The 20,734-nt window shown below is 41.4% G+C and overlaps 1 protein-coding gene across 1 annotated transcript in view; it reads right to left on the bottom strand.

Annotated features, from left to right (window-relative positions):
* LOC310939192 (ankyrin-1-like) overlaps window positions 1–20,734 on the bottom strand; it is a gene marked incomplete at its 5' end in the record, with an annotated part of 92,579 nt that overhangs the window by 10,101 nt on the left and 61,744 nt on the right. The window contains 11 exons of the mRNA XM_083903872.1: window positions 1,516–1,659; window positions 1,820–1,951; window positions 3,536–3,610; window positions 14,267–14,348; window positions 15,386–15,508; window positions 16,126–16,251; window positions 16,620–16,848; window positions 16,946–17,042; window positions 18,025–18,232; window positions 18,713–18,924; window positions 19,631–19,785. Of these exons, the coding sequence (XP_083759998.1) occupies window positions 1,516–1,659; window positions 1,820–1,951; window positions 3,536–3,610; window positions 14,267–14,348; window positions 15,386–15,508; window positions 16,126–16,251; window positions 16,620–16,848; window positions 16,946–17,042; window positions 18,025–18,232; window positions 18,713–18,924; window positions 19,631–19,785 (1,583 nt within the window). The remainder of the gene's footprint in view (window positions 1–1,515; window positions 1,660–1,819; window positions 1,952–3,535; window positions 3,611–14,266; window positions 14,349–15,385; window positions 15,509–16,125; window positions 16,252–16,619; window positions 16,849–16,945; window positions 17,043–18,024; window positions 18,233–18,712; window positions 18,925–19,630; window positions 19,786–20,734) is intronic.

The raw sequence follows: 20,734 nt of genomic DNA, 5'->3' as shown, positions 1-20,734 counted from the left end.
GGAGCAATAGAGCGGATTAAAAATAGTAATTTTATGTTCTGGATTTGTCAAAATGTTTTTCCTCTTATCCCACCAGTTACTTTTCATTCTTATGGTCCGTTCTCTTCAAAAAAAAAAAAAAAAAGAGTGTTTTTTGCCTCATTTGAAAACAATTTCCAATTGACACAAAGGCGAGACTTTTAAAACTGTATTTCTTAGTTTTACTTACATATTTCCAAAAGTAAAAAAAAAAAAAGCGTTAGCCATTGGGGGAGAAGTTGCTGGTTATTGTTGCTTAATGGTGTCAAGGGAATTTGCTTTAGTGGGTTAGTCATTTAGAAGCAAGAGGAGCAGAGAGGAGGAGGAGGCAGGAGAAGCTACAGCAGAGCGGAGACGCTGGGAGGCTCGGAGGAACCCAGGGGATGACGGGGCTGCAGTACAGCTTACACAGCAGTGACACAAAAGCATAATTATATACTGTCCACTTTGAAAAAAAATAAAAGGGTGTTTCATTTTCAACCCATGTTTAAGTGTCGCTTGGAGCAGAGCTCGTCCACACAGCAACACTCGTGGATGTGTTGAAAAAAAAAAAGGTTTCCACCCGTTTGAAATGTGTATTATTGTCAACAACAGGTGACAATAATTCAACAGGTAGCCTCTCATACAAAGCCACAGCCATGCATTTTTTCTTGATCTTTTTGGGCCATAGATTGCTTTTACTTTAAATCATCTTTACAAAAAGATCACATTTTTGCTCAGTTCAGCATTGGCCAAGGCAAAAAAGTAACACTGATCCTTGTTGTTCAGGGCCCTAAAAACGACCCACAAAGTCAAAAATGAGGAAAACTACTCGCTGCCACATTTAAATTTCATTTAAGAGGAAAGAGAGAAACACAGAAAGAGGGAGGAAAGGACTTTCATACTGGTTAAAACAAGCATGCCATTGTTATTAATTGTTATAATTATGTTACCAGTAACAGACATATACATTTAACTACTCTTGAACCAGTGCCCTAACCCAACCAAAAACTATATATATTTATTATTATTTCCTAATTATCAGCATTTTTTCAGATGGGACAGAAACACCAATTCATTCATAACTCACATTTACTTCAAGATCATGCTTTTTGGACGCTTTTACAAAAACAGCCACACATACTAAAACGTCTCATGCACCCATACTGGTACAGACTTTCTTGCACTTAATTAAAACAAGTAACGTTTTAAAGAGGTTTCGTTGCAAGGTGTTGCAAAACTAACAAGCTGACTGGGGCGACAGCTTAATAAAGACAAATCTAATGCTATTATCACCTGATGGTCTGTTAGATACAAGCTAAATAAACCTGCTGCAGCATGAAGTCATATCGATTCACGTCTAATTAACTCCCACTATTCAGGTTAGGCCTGATTGGGTTCTGCGCTTGTTGACACTGTTAGCTTCCGACTATCTGGCTTGAGAGAAGAGGTGAAGAAGGGTGAAGGGATAGACTGAGAGATAGACTGAGAATTCAGCTAGGGTGGGCTACACTTTACCATCGGACTGATCCGGGAATACTGCGTTATCATCGGCAAAGCAGCGTGTGCCTGAAATGTTACCGTAGTCAAATATGGGCCCTTCCAGCAAAGTCACAATATCCAACCGATTGATCTTAGTCAGCGACGTAGTTAAAGCATCCGCTAGAGAGGAAAGAAACAGAGGGATTTCATCAATGTTATTCAGCAGTGATATTGCCTTATCATGTATTCGGATAAAACCGTATGATCCCATGAACTGCAACGACCATTTCTCTCACACAGAGTTCATAGAGTGCAGGAGGAACACACACACACTGCTTACTTGTGGCATTTTTACCGTCCCTGTGCACCCATTTCTTAAGGAGCATGAAGCTCTGTGCTGTCAGGGAATTTGGGTTCTCCACTCTGATGAAGTTGATCTCCTCCACAGAGAATTCCAGCTCCCTGGCCAGCTCTGAAACAACAACAAACACCACAAATTCAGTTCAAATCCAAGATGATTTGCTGTTCATGGAGCTGCAAGCTTAGGATTGCTGACTGACAGTGAGCTACTCTCAGTAACCCTGCGCCCCACCAAGTGGCATGTTCTATTAAAGTAAGTCATTTTATTTATAGAGCACCTTTCACAGATATAACAAAGTGCTTCACAATAAACATATAATCAAATAATAAGACCAACCAAAGTACAAACACCATCCTATGGGAGCCCTCCCCACCGAGAGCCGTCCAAGGCCACGACTACAGGGGCAGATCAGCAATGTATGAAGGAGTCTGACCATTAAAAGCTCTAAAAGTAGTAACAAAGACTTTAAAATGAATTCTAAAATGAACTGGTAACCAGTGAAGTTATGTTAAAATAGGGGAAATGCTCTTTTGCCGTTGTGAGTTAAAAGTCTATAGCTGCAGAATTCTGCAGGCAGCCAAGCTCCTTCTTAAGACAAGTAAAAATGTAGGATCATTTCTAATTCAGCTTTTGACACAAGAGATTTGATTTGAGTTTGAGTCATGATCACTCCAGCTCATGTGCAAAACTACCTCCACAAATGCACCATCTTTAAAACTCACTAACTGTGAAACCGTGAAGTGAAACTGTCGCACTGAAAGCATCACTTTCATTTTAATTTATTTCCTTACCGTCTGTTCACTGACTAATTATTAACCTGTCAAACAAAAAAAAACAAAAAACTTGTGAAGATTTACTAAGGCTGTAAATCTAAAACTGTAAGAAAAATAATGTTGGGCTGATCTGCTTATTCACTGCAGCTCTGCAACAGCAACAGCAACAACCATTAAATATGGATTAGATTCCTTTCCTCTGCTGAGTGCTCACTCAGCCACAGGACGGGGAGGCAGTCCACCACAGCTCTACACACACACACACACACACACACACACACACACACACTCTCTGGAGGATGACGGTGCACCCACTCACACACATGCACACAGGCGTGGGGCAGTGCTGCAGTGCAGAGCAGGTGGACAGACTTGGACTAAACTGCAGAGGCCACACCCTTATCTCTGTACTGTAAACAGAAACACGGTCATCTCGCTGTTCCTCTGAAACACACTCTGACACAAAGCTTCATGACATGCAAGGACGCAAAATACACTGCATTATGACTCATTATCAATGCATGTATTGCTTTATGTAGATTTTTTTATTGTGATGTTTGCCCCTAATATATCGCAGCATCTCAATCAGGTGACAATGTTTAAATTTGATATATTTACATTGAAAAGAGGTGATTGAATTGAAGTTTTGTGGCAAAATGATGCATACAATAATGTATCACTATCACTGCTGTAATGTAAAATGTATGATAATTATACTGCACGGCCACCAGATGGCAACAAACACTGTAAAAATAGTGATTTGAAGGCTGATTCATTCACATGAGGGTGTTACAGGGATCAGAGTCATATTTAGTTAACCCTATAGATTAAAGTAATTCACAGCTACCATTTGCAGGTATTGAACTAATCCTGATCACCATACCAAATATAGGGTGAAGAAATGAAATTTGTGTAAACTCACCAGTCCAGCTGAGTCCAAGGTGATCAGCCACTATTGCCATACGGAGGTCTGTTCTCTCACAGGGACTCTGAGGGCCTGCGCGAGGGAGAACAATTAGCATGTGGCATTTCAATAATCAATAATCCCAGTATTATATAAACGAGGTCGTCATGAAATGACCACAGAGGACAGTAACGACATTTGACGAAAGAAAGAGATTGGGGCAGTGAACTAAAGTCTTTTTTATGTGCAGTTTGCCTTGGTACAGTTTAACCATGAGATCTACTAATTACGTAGTAAATTATTACTTATTACTTGTCATAACCATATCAAACATTTTCGACCAACTTTAGCTCACTCTCCCATGTCTCACCTTAAAAACAGGCTTTTCTGGCCAGACTCTCCTCAGTAGTTCAAAGATTTGGTTTAGTTAATGGATGCTTTCTCTTGTAATACTTATCTTACCTAAGTATAAAGACATCAAACTGAGGGAAACAGGAAGCCTGCTTAAATATAACGTTTAAATTGGACATTTAAGACCCTATTTAGACTAAAACGCCAGGTCTGAAGTGCATTAAAGCATGTCCAACTCCCAATTATTATTTGTTTTTTACTTTGTAATGTTTTATGTGTGCCTTTTACGTGCCTTTGTAGCACTCTGAATAAAAAAAAAAAACTTTATTAAGAAAATAAATAGAATTCTTCTTATTATATTATTCTTATTACATGACGCATAACCTTGGGGCAAAGTTTCATTCGTCATTCTCTTTAAAAACCAAGTGTGCAGGACATTGGAGAATTCAGAACTGAAAATCAGTCTTTAAAAATAATTATTTTAAGGGCTGATTAATCATGTCATATTGGAAATTCCCACACTACATATTCACAAGATTATAATTTGGCTAACAAAGTCAGGAAATCACAGAATATCAATCCAATTACATTGTTATAACAACTACTTTTGGGCAAACTCTATAAAACCTTAACTGACATTTATAAATACAATCAAGAATGAGGATCTGTGAGGCCAGAAAAGAAAAAAAAAATGAAATTTTGACTTTCAAATGTTTGATGTGTTCATAAGTATTAGTATTAGTTGTCAATGTTAAGTGTTAAACATTTTTGTATCACGTCACTAACAACACACATCTACCATCAGGCAACATTCCCTAACACCGAAAAAAACCCAACAACGACCCACGGCGTGAGTTTGAAATCGGTCGTAAAAGCAGCTGCACGTCATTTTTCTGCCAAGTTACAAACGATGGCATCCTGTACAGCTGACATTCACTTGATTGTCAAGTTCAGCCGCTGAACTGTTTTCGGTGTGATTTCAGAGGACAAAAGGCCATCCCAATATCTACAAACCAGGCAAGCAGACCTAAAAAAACAAACGGAAAGAATATTTTCCCCAGATAATCGTTTATGTTCAGGTCCTGAGGTGAGTTTAGTGTGGTCTCACTGGTGGTGATGAGGTGTAAGGCTATCTTAATGTCAGTGTTACATGAAACTGAGCACTGTAATATAATAGGTGTATATTATTCACTCTCTATATACATTATTGTTCCTGTGCATTTGCTTTAATACCACAGCTATTGAGGTTTCTATGAAGTAATTCATCAAGTCTCACAACAGACCATTGCCATTTCCTCAAGTACGGCCAATTCACTCGCTCGACTCTTCGTGTTTTAGCCTCTACGTCTTTGTCTAAACGGACAGCACGAGACACAGATGACAAGAACGACAGGGAGAAGTGACGGCTACACTTATGTCACACCACAAAGCACCCACAACGGCGACATGCATCTCACAGAGAAAAGATTGAGAATAACAAGTGTTTAGAAAGAGTTTACAAACTAGTCTTGTTCTCCGAGACAGGAGCCTTGACTGGTTGATCAAACTTAAGCTCCTTTTCTCCAAGAGTCCGCCTACTCTTCCTCTTGCTCCTCCTCCTCATCTCACTGCTGGCCTGCTCAACCTCAGCTCTCACATCTCTAGCTGATGGTGTTGATGTTGTGGTGGAGGTGGAGGTGGAGGTAGAGGTGCGTGAAGGAAGGCAGGAACCTCTAGAAGATGTGGGTGGCTCTGACAGGGAAGTGTTCCTGGTAGTGCTGAGACTGCGGCTCTCTTCGTCCTCAGTGGACAGTTTTTTCCCTTCTAACCTCGTTTCAGCCTCCTTACGAATGGTTTGGTCCAAAGAGTTGGCTACCTTGCTACTAACTGACCTCGTTTTAAAGTTTTTGGAGGCAACCAAACAAGATTTCCTCCCCGTCTCATCTGTGCGTCTTCTACCTGAGATTTTTACTAAACTGTGTTTTTGTTCAGTGCTGGCTGTGCATTTAGTTTGCTGTTTTTTACCAATGGTTTTTTTAATGCTTCTATCAATAACTGCAGTTTTTTTAGTAACCTGCTTTGCACCCTGAGAGGAAGAGGAGTATTGAATGGCTTTCATTACTGGGATTCTGGATTTAGGAAATAAAGTTTCAAACGGGTCACATCTTTCCCTGATTTTATGCATTGCATGCTTCCTATCTCGAAATCTGTCAACCGTTTCTTGTGCTTTGTCTTTCACTATTGCTCGAGTTTTGCTACATAGTTTGTGGTTGGGCACCCTAACCGGCAACCTGGACTTGCATATCTGTGCTTTGACCTCTTTGGCTCCCATGTTTGTTATTGCTACATTAGGACAAAACCTGCCTTCCCTACTTTTCACCTCTCGCTGGTGGAGGCCAGCATCTATCCTGCTTATCTCCGTTAGTCCTGATGAGGACAACAAATGACTACCAGTTTGAAAAACATCTAAATCGTCTATATTAGTACTCCATATTTGAGAAATACTTCCATCTTGTGAAGGTGCGGAAAAACAATCTGTGCTTTGGTAAAAAATATTACCTGAGGACCAATCCAAAGGGTCCCTTGGTTTGGACATACCTGAAATAATTGCGTCGTTTGAATAAAAATCTAATGGATTAAGATCAGAACAATCTCCATGGTGTGAGGCTACATAATAAGAACTATCTAAAGCTGTTCCTGATGGCATGTCATTAAAAGTACATGGTGTTCTACATTTAATATTGCTATCTGGAGAACCAGAACGTTTATCAGATTTGAGTTCTGTTCTAAAAGTGGAGAATTTCAGCTCAGTGGTGGAAGCCGAGTCTCTGCATGTGCTGTAACTGCCAGCTAGATTTGATACTTCAAGCTTGACAGTTGTAGTCTGAATGGATACTTGAGGGACTGATGAGGTGTTTGTGGGACCCTGAGTACTATAGTTATCTCTGTGTTGTGAGGACGCCACTATCTCTGAGTCTCTGACATTGTACTTGCCTGCTGAATAGGAATGCTCACCAATCTGAAAAAACTGGAGCCTCTCCTCCACCATGTCTCTCTTGCTCATGTCAATTGCCCCACTGCGTGTCATCTCAAACATCTTCCCTTCATGGAAGGGGAATGGATTTGGCTCACTCGTCGGAGTACTATCATCCGTTGGTGTTCGGGCTGGGGTAGTATCTGGCGTAGTGGCCTGAGACTGTTCGTCCACTGCTAGTCCAAAAGGTTTAGGCTCATCGTTGCCCCCCTGCATCCCTCCCATGTCAACGACGACTTCTTCCTCTGCACCTTTACTGGACCAGGGGTCAAAGTCCAGCCCTTTAGTGGCAACAGTCTTAAAGGGAGAGTTAAACTCCTCCTCTAACTTATAACTAAAATAAGTGTCTGAAAATCCCTCTTTATTTGAGGGTTCTTGTTCAAGAGCTTTAACCCCATCTTTACTAACATCATCCGATTGTTTACCATTTGTAGGGGTATCTTTATTCAAAGTGTCCTTTTGACATTCTTCTGGAGTTTTCTCCTCTTCAATAACTTCCAGTTTAGTCTGGGGAAAACATCGATCAGTGGACCTAAATGTGTCTGTTGCCCACACGTCTCTACGGCTGTCTGGAAGACCGTACAGTCGTAAATCTGCCTGCTCACACAGGCCATCGTCCTCATCTTGAAGTTCATATCCATCTAGGGAGTCTATCTCCGTTGCATCAGTGTCATGAGAAAATTCAGCTGTTGTGGCTATTGAACAGTCCGTTATTGACTGGTCATTTCCATTTTGTTCATATTCATAATCCTCTGCTTTGCCATTAGAACCCTTAGAACCATTGAAGCCATTGGAGCCATTGGTTCCAGCATTATGCTCTTTGTTATTTCCATTTTTGTCATGTTTTTTGGATTTAGAGGCCTTTTCCTTCTCTTCATCGCCATCAGGAACTTCGAAAGTGAACTTTTTACAAGAAATTGGTTGAAACATCGACTCGTCGTCGTCCTCTTCTTCACCATTTGACTGACTCTCATCTGTCCCAGGAGGGACTGGGGTTGGGGGCTGGATTCTTATTATTGGCTCAGTCAGCAGAAGCTTAGAGTGGTCTTCCTGTAAGTTCACCTCCATCATTTCTGTCTCAGCCTCTGAAGAGGCACAGGATCCTTTTCTCTCTGGGTCTGAAATTTCTGAATTAGAGTCCAGAGGGGGAGGGGGCGGGAACTCAATATATGCAATACCTTTGTCTTTTGAGACTTCTTGATATTCCTGCCCAGTTATTTCATCGTGCTCACCAATGCTAGTCACATCTTGCTGGTTGAACATATTTGTTAACTCCAGGTGGTTATCATTCATTTCTATTTCTTGCTTATTAGCGTTAACAAGGTCTTCTTGAGTGGCATGTATACCAGTTTTCTGTTCTGGTGTGGCCTCATTAAAAGAGAAAATAACCTTGCCGTGGTCATTTCCTTCCGATTCCTCAGATACCTCCATGATGGGACTGGGTTGTCCCGGCAGGAATCCCATAAAGCCATCGGTGGTCCTTGTAATGAGGTCATAGCTGACTTCCTCTGAGCTGGGAGTCTCAGGTGTAAGTGGGCTTTTACCTGAGCTGTCTATGAAAGACACCTGTTCTAGTGTGTCATCATCTGGGCTGATGGGGCTGAGGGCTGAGTTCTGTTTGACTGTGTACAGTGCTCCTTTGGCCTCTCTCTCTGCTTGCCTGCCCACCTGGACGCTGACATAAACAGGTAATGTTTTGATACCCTTGAAGTTTTCTTTGGTTGTTGCTGCTGCTGGGGGAGGGGTTAGTACTTTCCCTAACATTTCTCTTGGAAGATTATTGGAGTTGGAATCTTTGAGTGCATTATCTAGAATTTCAAATGCAAGATTTTCATCTGTTTTTGTTGGGGTCGTCTCAAGACTCGTCTGTATTTTACTTTTCGATAGTGTAGGTATCTGTGAGGGTTTAGTTGCTGTCGGTTTCTTTGTGACGTCATTGTCTAAAGTAGCAGGTGAAGTTCTTACAGGAATTTGAGATTCTGTCTTTTTTCTTAGATTTTTGTTTAATCGCTCTTCACCATCTTTTTGTGGCAGGTCAACCTTTGAGATTTGTGGGTCATCTTTAGCATCACTATCTTTCTCTAGTGGCCTAGGTGTCTGAACTTTCTGACCATTATTGCTTTCTTTAATTTCCTGAGTAACAATAGAATGGATATATTTCCCTTTTTTAGTTGCTTTATCAGTCTCAGTTTGCGAGGAGATTTCTGTGATCATTTGGTTTGTTAGCTTGTCCCCTGTATGTTTTGGGGCTTTTGATGGTGATATCAGAGCAGCTTTACCGCTGTCTGTTGCAGCACCTTCCTTCCCAACATCATTTTTCAAGTTTTCTTCTTCTGATTTTTCAGATAGCTTCGCAATTTTTCCTCCAGCAACAAACTGAAAAACGGGAAGTTTGCTCTCCTGTAATTTCTTTACTGAAGGTTTTGGCTGGACAGGAGGAGGAATTTTGGGTGAAATAGACTGATTTTGTTTCTGAGCCTCAGATTCAAATTTCATCCTCACAGCGCTGACTTTGGAAGTTGATTTTGTGTGTGAGAGAGAGGACTGCTCAGACTCAGTGGTCAATGTATCATCACCACTGTGGGAGAACACACTTTTCTGGGGACTGCTTGGTAAGCTACAGCTTTTCTTTTCAGTTGTTGCGGTTCGCCCAAACGTTTTAACAACCGAAGGCTCTCTAAGTTTGCTTTTACCATACCCCTCTTCTGCTGCTTTAGGTTTCTGCTGTGTTTTCTCAGGGCTACTACATGCCGAACTAGGCCAGGACCGTGGCTCCTTTGGCTCACGTTTCACAGGCTTTTTCTCAGGCGATTGCAGCTCAACATTGAGCTTCTCAGTTTTGTCACGGAAGAACTGTGATACTTCACTGAGTTTTTCCTCTGCTTCCTTTACAGTTTGGTCCACCCTATCCTCATAAAGGAGCTTATCCCTGCTTCTGTCATGTTTATCCTCTGTAAATCTCATCCAAACAGCATGCTTGGGGCTGCCCTGTTCTGTGGAGTAATGGAGCACTGTCACTTTATCAAACTGGGATGGCTCATCCCTCTGCAAGAATTTACCAGATTTCTGAGACCCCTCTTTTGATGACTTGGAGATAAATTCTCTCTTGGGGCTTCTATGTTGCTGACTCATGCCCTCAGTATTACGGTTGTCTATTCCCTCAGAAAGAAGGTGGTGGTGTTTGTCAGTCATTATTGCTGAGTCCTCTGTGTCAGAGTGAGATGCGTCAAGTTTCTCCGACAGAAGCATTTTCTCAGCAAACCTATATGATTCACTCCGAAACTCGGACAGCTCATCATCACAGTATTCTATGGAGTGCTGGCTCAATAGTTTCAAGGCTTTATATGAATCATCTGCAATTAACTGAGCAGAGCTTGGACGACTATCCTCCTCCTGTGAAATTGGAGTGTTAACACGTGATGTTTCGAGGAAAGAGGGCAGGGTTTCTTCGGCGTTAAGTTCCTCTTCTTCCTGTTGGACCTCATCGTAATCACCAAGTTCTTTAATTCCACTGTCTCCTTTGTAGATGTAAAGCTCTGGGTGTTTTTTGGTTTCCCTGAAAAAAACTTCAGTAGGCTCTGCTGTGCTGTGGCCCTTTTCAATATGAACCTCGATTATCCTTTCAACTTTGGGTTTGGATTTAATGTCTCTGTCAAGAAATCTAGGCGTCAGCTCATCACCTTTAACAGAATCCTGGCTAACCTTGTGTTCAAAAAGACCGACCAGTTCTTTAGATGGGTCTCTACCTGACTGAAATGCTTTCATTATGTCTCTGACTGACATACCTTCCTCTATCATCTCTGCACCATCAATTAGTTGAGGCTTGTGATAAACCATTCTAGTGGTAGTCGTAAAATGAGTTTCCTCTTTAAGACACATGCTTTTGTTCATTATGGAGTCATCTTCTGGAATTTTCATCTGTAAAGCTCTGGTGGAGTTTGCTGAAGCCACATCTGGCTCTATGTAAGGGGAGGCAGATGCCGCTTCCTCCATGAGTGGAGGCTCCCAAAGATCATCAAGCTGCTCATAGTTACCAATGTGGACCTCCTCAGTCCTGGTCTCGGTTACACTGGGAGGTATAGGTGAATCTGTAAATAAAGGCTTGGGCCCTGTGCTCTCTGCACTCTGAGGAGCAGAGGGTGTTTTTTCACTCCTGGTCTCAAACCCACTGTCTGACAGTGGACTCTTATCCTGCTCATGAGATAGGTCCTCTGGTGATTCCAAAATAGTCTCTGACCCCTGATATGACTCTGTAAGTTTGTTTAGGTCCTTCTCTGAGGGAGACCTGAGCATGCCCGAGACTGGTGGAGGCATTTTGAGTTTGTGCTCTTGAATCGACATAGATGGTTTGAGAACACGTTTCTGTTTCTCTTCCCCTTCTCTCTTTGCCTCCTCATCATACCTATATTTCAACTCTGCCATTTTAGAAAGAGAGTTGGCACCAATGTCATTTGTTAAATAATCTACAACTTTAGCCAACTCTAAGTCCTTGCTTGACATGGACTGGTGCTTGAGAAGGTTCATGGTTTCATCAAATGGAGAATAATGGTCTGTGAAGGCATTTCTTTGTGCCTCCTCAATCTCCTCTGTGGAAAATTCTTCCCACTCATCCTCTGAGGCTCTTTGTTTACCTGTGATGGCTTTAGCTTCACCGACTACATCTTTCTGCAATATCTCACTGACTTTCACTAAATCTTCTTTGACTTTTTCCACAAGAGTATATGGCTCTTCATCCTCCAACTTGGTCTCTTTAGGAGTGCCAGTACGTGATGTTTGAACAGTTTTGGCTGCTGTCTGTGTGTCTGTCTGTAGGATAGCTGTCATTCTGATCAGATCCTCTTTCATGTCAGCTACATCTTTTAGTATCTCCTGGTTGGAGGCTGCAGTTGGGTGGATGACAGGCGGTGTGATAAACGGGGGGGACTTCAATTGAGAATTGATTTTTGACGCAGTAACACAGGTAGACAAAGAGGAAGATGATAAGGCATGAGGGGGGTCAGGCAGTGCCATTTTAAGCGACCCTGGTCCTGGTTTGAAAGGAGTCTCTGAAATGATGTTGACTAATGAATATACAGGTACAGTCATCGTATTAGATGAAACTGCAGAGGTAGGGGAAGCAACTACAGATCTCAGAGAACCATAAGCAGAGCTTGCTGATTTGGATCTACGTGAGGATGACAGTGATTTAAGTGTCCCGTAGCCCGAGACAGAGTATGAGTCTATAGCTTCATTTAGGGCTGCACTGACACTGGAAGTTGCTGCCTGTGTGGTGGCCTGGATCCTCTCCTGAAGGCTGCCACTCCTCTCAGAGTGCAGGCGAGAAGAAGGGGAGGATGGCGTGGAGGAGGAGGATGGATATTTAATGGGTGAGGCAGAGCCATTCATCGTGGACAGTTCTGAGGAAGCAATAGTTGTTTGCCCAGTTGAGGAGAGCGAGGAGAGGGGCGATCTCCCTCCTCGGGATGAGAGTGTTGAATCTACAGAGGTTTTTAAAGAGGACAAGCTGGAGATGTTTTTAACAGAAGGAAGGTTAAGTGACCCTACATCTGGCACAGCTATAGATCCAAGGGCAGTTTTAAAAGGCAGGTTAGTATTGTACATGTTGTTAGGTGTCTTTGATGATACTGGAGCTGTAATAGAAGACAATAACCTCTCTGGCACAGAGCCATTGGGTACTGAGTGAAGTGGGGAAGTCATTGACGTGTATGCCGAAGCAAGATTCTTGATCGTTGCTGGATCTGTGGCAGGTTTACATGAGCCTCCGTGAGACACAAGGCTGGCGGTTCCCTGAACAGGGTATTGACCCTGCTGGACAACTGTTTTAATTGGTGAAGGCATAGTCCTGTAAGACCTGATGGGGGACGTTGATACGTTAACTGGGGTAGACAAGGTAGGTGCTTGTGGAGCTCCAAGTGTGGCTTTAAGGTTTGCAGGGCATGCAGGTGATGGGGAAGGGAGGGGCCAGGTCGATTTTAATGGAGAAGAAGTTGGTGAGTCTGCCGGTGAATCGGTAGAGGTGAAGGAACCCCCCAATCCGATGTGCCTTGTTTGGCCAGGGATGGTAATAGGAGCAGTCGACCATGGTGGGAAAGGTCTGGCTGGAAAGACAGGTTTGTGAGGGTAACCAGCAGGCAGTGTTCTTGCTGTTGCGCTTCGCTCAACTGCTGTTTCTTCAGATGAATTTGTGGCGATAATGGTGAAGAAAAATGGAAAAAGTAAAGAAAAGAATGTGGAATATAAAAGGTAACAGAAATGTTGGGGAGGGGAAAAGTACAAAAAAAAATATGAAAAAAGAGATCAGAGGAGGAAGAGTTGGTCAGTGACGCAATCCTGGTTATCAAGGAAGGAAAACAGGTAAGTGCAAGACAAAGAAACACGATATACTAAAGTTGTGTTCCTGTAATTCACAATTGAAAGATAACACGATGAACATCAAACAGCAACAACAACATAATGATGTGAACAAAGCACATTAAGCAGCAAAGTAAAATTCCAGAGACAATGGCTTAGACCAACGATAGACAACAGAAATAATGGCAAGACAAATGCACCCAACATAAAACAACATCCTTCTTTTTATTTAATCTGATGTTATACTGTATGGATTCTTGCTAAGGTTTCAATCTGCTTTTTAAAGTGCCTTTTATCTGTTTGGTCCAAAAATTACATGATAATAGATTGCCCAAAGACAATTTTAACACTATGGTAAAAAAAAAAAAATAGAGCCAAGGGCTGGCAGAGCTTTACATTTTCTGTTCATTACATAGCAAACCAAACATGCGACCATGTGTTTTGGTCCATTTTTCATGCAAGATTGATTGAAAAAAAAAATAAAAAAAATAGGTGACAAGCAGAGAGCGTGAAAAACTTAGTCGTAGACAATCCTGAAACAAAGCCAAACTCAAGACCTAACATGCATCGTTGTCCCACAAAAAAGCTGCTACATCACAAAGCCAACGACCTTTAACCTTCCAAGGGACAAGATGAAAACAAATACAATTTTACTTTGACCTCCTTTCCAAATGTCTGTTCACTTTGTATTGGTAAGTCAAAGAAAAATTTGCAACAATCTGACGTTTAAAACTCAGAAGGGGAAACGAACCCAGAAAAATTCATAATGTAGACAAGCACAGCACCACAACTTAAAACCACTCATTGACCCATGCAAAAATATACCATGTACCATGTTGTAAACAAGCATGTGGACAGTGCAAGTTATGTAGGATGAGCAATATGCATTTATTACATTATCACATCTATCTACATATGGATTACTCATTTTACAAGTTAGTTAATTAAGTGTTAATGCTGTAAACTAACTTATCATTGTTATAGTCATCAAACTGTTTTGTTTTTTTTTGTTTAGTAAAAATGTCAAAACTCACTCAGTGCAGGCTCGGCCAGATAGCTGTAGCGCTTACGTAAGGCTAGAGATGCAAAGGTATGACGTCGCTCTGGCTTTTCAGTCTGCAACAATAGCAAACAACACAAAATCCTATCAGTTCTAGGTCACCCTGCATTGTATAGATCTGCCAAGTGAGAAAGTGAAAGTCTCCAATCGTCAGTGTTTTGCCATAAAAACAAAGCCCGTGTTCAACAGCTGCATGAGGCAGCGGCGAAATGTCCCTCAAAAGTATTCACTGCACTTCAGTCTCACCTGTTAAGTGCTGCTTACAATGAGTGTAAGCACGTCAAAGCAGGCTAGTTTAATTAGCTCGAGTTAGCCACAACAATGCGACCAACTCCAAATTATGCTTGAAAGTTAAATATTATATAGATATATAATATTCACCCAAAAACAATACAGGCATACCTAAATGTAAATGCCACTTGTATAACAGTGAAGAGCGCATAGGATTCATACACTGGACATAAATCATATACTTCTACACCTATAATAAATTATATCATGCAAAAACTATGCAGCGAAAGGTTGCTTTGAGCAAGGAAAACCTTTAAAGCTTTGATGAGCGGAGCAGGGCCACTATAGGTCTAACGCAGAGGACAGCACAAGATGGGGAGGGTGTCGTTTACCTCATCCTCGGCATCTGACTCCATTTCCTGGTTCCCAAGATGCATAGCAGAAACAGGGGAGTAACATAACATGGAAAGCAGGGGGAAAAGAAACATCAGGGTGTGAAAAAGGAGTGTGTGTGAAAGAAGCTACAACTCCCAAGCCATTTCAGCAAAGTCAGCAAATGAAAAGAAGCATACCAAAGACCATAAAAAAAAAGTGTAAAGCATCAACAATAGCAAACACATTAAATGAACAAAAGCCAGCCTGATAACCAAAAAAAGTATTTTGCACAAAAGCCCTTAGCCAAAAGCAAGTATCCAAATAAAAAAAGGAGGCTTTAAACAGATAAAAGACACAGTGGCTGCAGTTTGGCCAAAGTCTTTCATTGTCTTTCATCTAGCAGGTTTATTGGTGGTGAAACTATACCCTAACCATGAGTATGGTTATGGAGATGACAACAAAGAGTGGTGAGGTTACATTACCATACCTTTTTCACTGCAGGAAGTGTTATGTTCAGGTTGCACACGGCGGTTTGTGGAAGGCTTTTTATAGTCTTACACTCTTTGAGGAAAGTGAGGCGACCGCATGGCTCCTGGCTCGGGTCTCTCACCTGTGGAGAGAACATTGCTTCTTTATGCACTTCGTTCTTTTAAAGCCAGTAGTTGCTGTTGATAAGTTGAAGTAAATAAAAAAAAAATCCTTGTGTATCCTTGTGACTACAGTACACAAGGATACTACAGTACACAAGGATACTACAGTACACAAGGATACTACAGTACACAAGGATACTGACACCAAAACGTTGTACTGCAGTTATATTTTCAGTAACAATTCTTTGTGGATAAGGGTTACATCAGGACACATGTTATATTTGTCTGGAAACCTGATTGGACGTTTGCTTATACTGTGATCAGTGGCTTCACTCCTATAAAAAAAGGTTAGTCATGAATAACATGAACACATTGATCAATAACATAAGGTTATTAAGCAGCGACAAAAGGAACTGGGTCATATCCTGTGGACTGGGTTAATTTCACTGGAAGATAAAAGTACGAAGAAAAGGGGAGCATATAATATAATATATATAAAATTATACTACTACGTCTGTCTTGTCCTCTATTTTATTATGTGAGTTACTTTTTTGTGCTTTTATTTGTAGCCTTGCTGATGTATAGATCCAACTCCAGTTGTAGGTGACGGTGATGATAATTGTGTGTGTTGGAATACCTTGACACAGAAGGGCAAACGGTTCTCCTTGAAGGCATAGAAGTTAAGAGCTAACTGCTGACCAGCTTTAGTCAGCGGAGCCAAGTTTCCATAGCAATCCACATAGATGGGTCGACCCTCCAGAACCTTAGAGAGCAAATCAACAAGGTAAGAACCACATTCATCGTCAAGCCATGTCAGTGTTTTTAGGGGTTACAACCTGCAACATTAAACACTTAAAAAAACCTAAAACTCACAAAATGTATGAATTTACTTTGACTAATAAATTGTTCATCATTCACCTTTTTTATATTTTGGCACTTATTTGCACATTTATTTATTTCCTTAAAGCTAAAATTTCCAGGTTAGGGTTACACATCTGCAGCACTTCCCTAATGCCCATGTAAGCAGTATCATGGGCATTAATCAATCCTTTATTATGTCTTTAATTCCCTATACCTTCCATTTACACTGGAATAGAACAGATACCGCACATATCAAATACTATTACGTACCTCGATGTCTTTGCTCCTGGCCACCTCTTCAAAGTTCTCCTGCTGCTCCAGGGTCTTATCCACTTTGTCGTCCGTCATACAAAAGCACCTCAGTTTGGACTCCACTGGGTCATTCGTCTTGGCAAACACTACAAACTTGGCCATGTAGGGGACACAGATAAGCTCCCTGTACAGCTGCATGGCCAAACCCACCGTCTCTGGAATCTGGTGGCAGTCTGCTAACCAGAACCTGCACAAGAGACAAATAACAGCATTTATGAAGATCAGGACAAAGAGGTGAATGAAACAGATGCAGTAGTCGCATGCTTGGTGTGTGTGTGTCGCACCTCGCAGAGACGTTGGTGGTGAAGGAAACGCAGTCGTTGATGAAGGTGAGAGGAGTTGTGCCTGTGATGTCTTCCCATTGTGCTGGGGACGTACCACCTGATAAACATACAAAGCATACATCAAACATTCTTTATATTTGATTCTTTTTTCCTAATGTACAGGAAATGTGGAGTGGCGTTTTAGAGGAGACACTTGATGTGATTCATCATTTGTGGTTTCTCTACTCTCTCCCCCCCTAAAATCCAAAAGTGAATTATTCAGTGAAAACTCATCAAAATGACATCTAACGCAGATGTACCACTTTTAATAATGAATAGCCCCTTGAGATGTCATTTTCAAATAAAAATAGCACACCAAAATCTAAAACATTACTCACGAAAATGGATTAACATGTATTGTATCCACAAGTGCATAGTCTTAACTCTGACTATCAAAATAACTACTAGTTCTCATTTACTTTGGTCCAACTAAAGCTATTCTTCCCCTGTTTGATGTGCTGTTCAAAGGAAATTCAGAAATGAATCCACTCATCTCAGTCGGCTGGAGAGGGCGACTTGGAGTCTGTGTTTTATAGATAGTAGTGGGCAGGCTGCTGGAGTGCCAGTGTCTCACCACAGGCAACAAGACTAAATAAACAACATTTGCATTCTAGCCTCAAGCCATGGGACAGACAGCATGTTGTTAACGGTGTGGAAGAGTAACAACCACGGTGACATTTGCATGTGGGTTTAAATGCTCTTTAATATATTGCCAATTAGCGATCAAGCCTGACTTGGCACATTACTGAAGCCCACTAAATAAGGAAGGGCTCTTAGCGTAGCATAGCAGGCTGCTGTGTGTCTGTACTGCCTGTTGTGTTACTACATTATTCAATAATAAGTGGCTGTACTCTATTCACGTATATTCCAAAATCAGGGAAATGTCATAAGAAAATTTTATATTCTCCCTATAATTAGTTGTCAAAGCAAATATTATGCTGTAGAGTAACAGACAATAAATATGCCTGTAAAATTCTGCTGGACGATTTGTATTGTAATGATAATAAAACACAAATTCAATGAACTGCATCCACACATACCTGTGATGCTACAGAGAAGCCGAAGGCATGGGGTACAGTCTCCCTTGTAGCCGTTGGTAAGCCCCTCCCCTGACAGGGGTGGTACTGGGATCGTCATGGTGATAGGTTTGTGAAACTTCCGTCTCCTTGGCTCCACGGTAACAATGGGGCTGAAAGTTGCTCGGTTACCAAGGATTTTCTTCACAGTCTCATCCGGTACTGGTTGGGCCTGGGAGAGAAGAGACATCAGTACACATAGGAATGCAAATATTATCAAGACCTCTAACTACTACTACTGCCACTCATACTGATACCAATAATGACTAAATGAATCTTGTGCTTATTTTACTGCTACTGCTTACATTAATTCTACTTCTGTCACCAATATTTGTACACCTTTCTGACATAGGAATCACAGGGTACTTCATGAAATGATCCAATACGCGATACATGGTCCACGATACCAATAATATCACGATACAACGATTCTGTGATAATCAACATATTGCAAAAAATGCATAAAGTCTGCCTTGAACCTGGATGGGTATCTCTTAACATAGCTTTCTCCGCCATTATCCCGCTGTAAACTCCCTCTTCTTTGGCTAGGTAACTTCCGCCCAAATATCCGATTATCCTATTGCGCGAGGAAGGACGACGATATATTACCAAATCGATATTTTGACCCAACATATGAAATCACTCAGCTCACCTGTAGTCCAACTTTGATCTTCTTGGTTAGTGCCCCCTCAGGAAAAGAGGCCTGGACCATTGGGACACTCCGACTGCACAAAGTACCGCCCTCTGGTCCCATATGATTGGTCTCCTGTCTGATCCGAGACACGACTGCGAAGTACTGCGGAAAGTCCTTTGTGACAATGCGGCAGATCCTCTTCTTCTCCAGCTCCTCGGGACTGTCCAACTCTTCAGGTAAAGAAAATACAGTTGACTGATTAGAATGACATTTTACTGGGTCTAAAATAGTGAGCAAGAAGGGGAAGAAATACTTACACAAACAATTCATCCATCTATAAAACAAGTTGGGTCTGTGTGTCTGTCTGTATGTCTGTGACAGGCCTATCTCGCTGACCGTTAGTCAGATCGCCCTAAGATATGGGTATGGCCCGGTGGTGTGCATCCTTGATTTTCAAATTTTTTGGAGGAATTTTAATTTTCACTGATTTGTCATGCTGCACTTTCGCTGATTTATCACACTACACCAGGCAGGCAGAAGCTCATCAGCAGAAGCTGCACTGTCTGGAGCGGAGTGAAGAGTATTATGTTAGCCTTTACGTTCCTTATCATGCATTACCATAACTGAAAAGTCTTCTTCAGCTCCCACTATAAGAATACATACTCTCTACGGGCACTGCACTAGTTTGAGTAACTATAACATCCAACGCTTCATATTAATATACAAACAAAAAGTGTCATTTAAAAAATTATATGATAAAAACAAACTTTGATCTTTAATCAAACCTTTATAATGGCTGTAAAAACACTAAAAGTCCCAGTTGTTAAACAGTACAACTTACAAGTGTGGAAATATAAGGAATATTTTGATAAAATACTAACAATAAAAATAAAATCTCCTTCCGTTACAATAAGACTAAATATTAACATGTTTTACCTTCATCCATCCCGTTCAGAAGCTGTCTGAGGTCATCTGTCTTACAGTCGTACAGATGTTCCTTCCAGGTCTCTCCGTTCTCGCTGCGCAGCAGGATTAGCTCTCTCTCCTGGCCTCGCATTGAGCCAAAATGAGGGATCTCCACTATCACTGGCCTGTTGAGGTACACATCATGGAGATATGGTCACAAGCAAAGTAACGAGTATACCAAAACAATATAGTTGCACTTTGCCATGTTGTCCTGAGAATATGGCCAAGAGCAAGTAAGACAGAGCACAGTTTCCTCAAAACAATGGACATTTACACAAAATACATCTAAATGATAACAGACATGTCATCATTTTATCAATTCTGGTCATTGTTCTACAAATAAAAGACAAATGTGAATCAGAAGCATTGCAGGACATGTGACTCGGGAAGATGAACGGAGATTCTGCTCGTGACTGTGTTGCTTCGTTATGAAAGCAGTAGCAGTGCTGCGTTTCGATGGGATGTTCAGAGTGCATGTCATGGCCTGGGAATGACGTGGAAAGACGTGGACAAGACAATGAGTTGAGGAATTGGAACAGAAAGCTGCACAGCCCTTACTTACTACAACAAGGCATGACAGCAACACAAGAGAGAATGATGGACATACTTTAGCGCGAGTGTGCTGCACATTACACATCCAGCCAGTGTGTAATGTGCAGTACACTCACACAACACATCAATCGGAACATGTTATTACTACATGCTCTTAAAATCATGGTGCTAGAGGCATTAATTCCAACTGTGTTTACGTGATTTACTTTCTGCAGATTGGTGCAGAGCACTCAAATACACCGTGGCATTATGTCAACCATGACTTATTGGTATTAAAGAACAAAACTGTCGAGAGCAAACAGTCTCGACCGATCAAACAACCACCAGACGCCATATTGTAACTACCATTCCGCAGTATTATGATAAATTAGTTCATTTTGTTAAACCGTGTCCACTGCAGCCTCAGAATTCTCTTCTTGAGGAAATAATTAAGGTGTGATGTGGACTTTGGCTGTTGTTGATCTTCTCTCTAGTTCCCTGGTTTCCTAATGACCATGTCTGTGACATGCTTTGGTCAAAAAA

This window comes from Microchirus variegatus (assembly GCF_963457635.1).
Source record: "Microchirus variegatus genome assembly, chromosome: 17".
Lineage (NCBI taxonomy): Eukaryota > Metazoa > Chordata > Actinopteri > Pleuronectiformes > Soleidae > Microchirus > Microchirus variegatus.
This window is presented reverse-complemented; position numbering and strand designations above follow the sequence as displayed.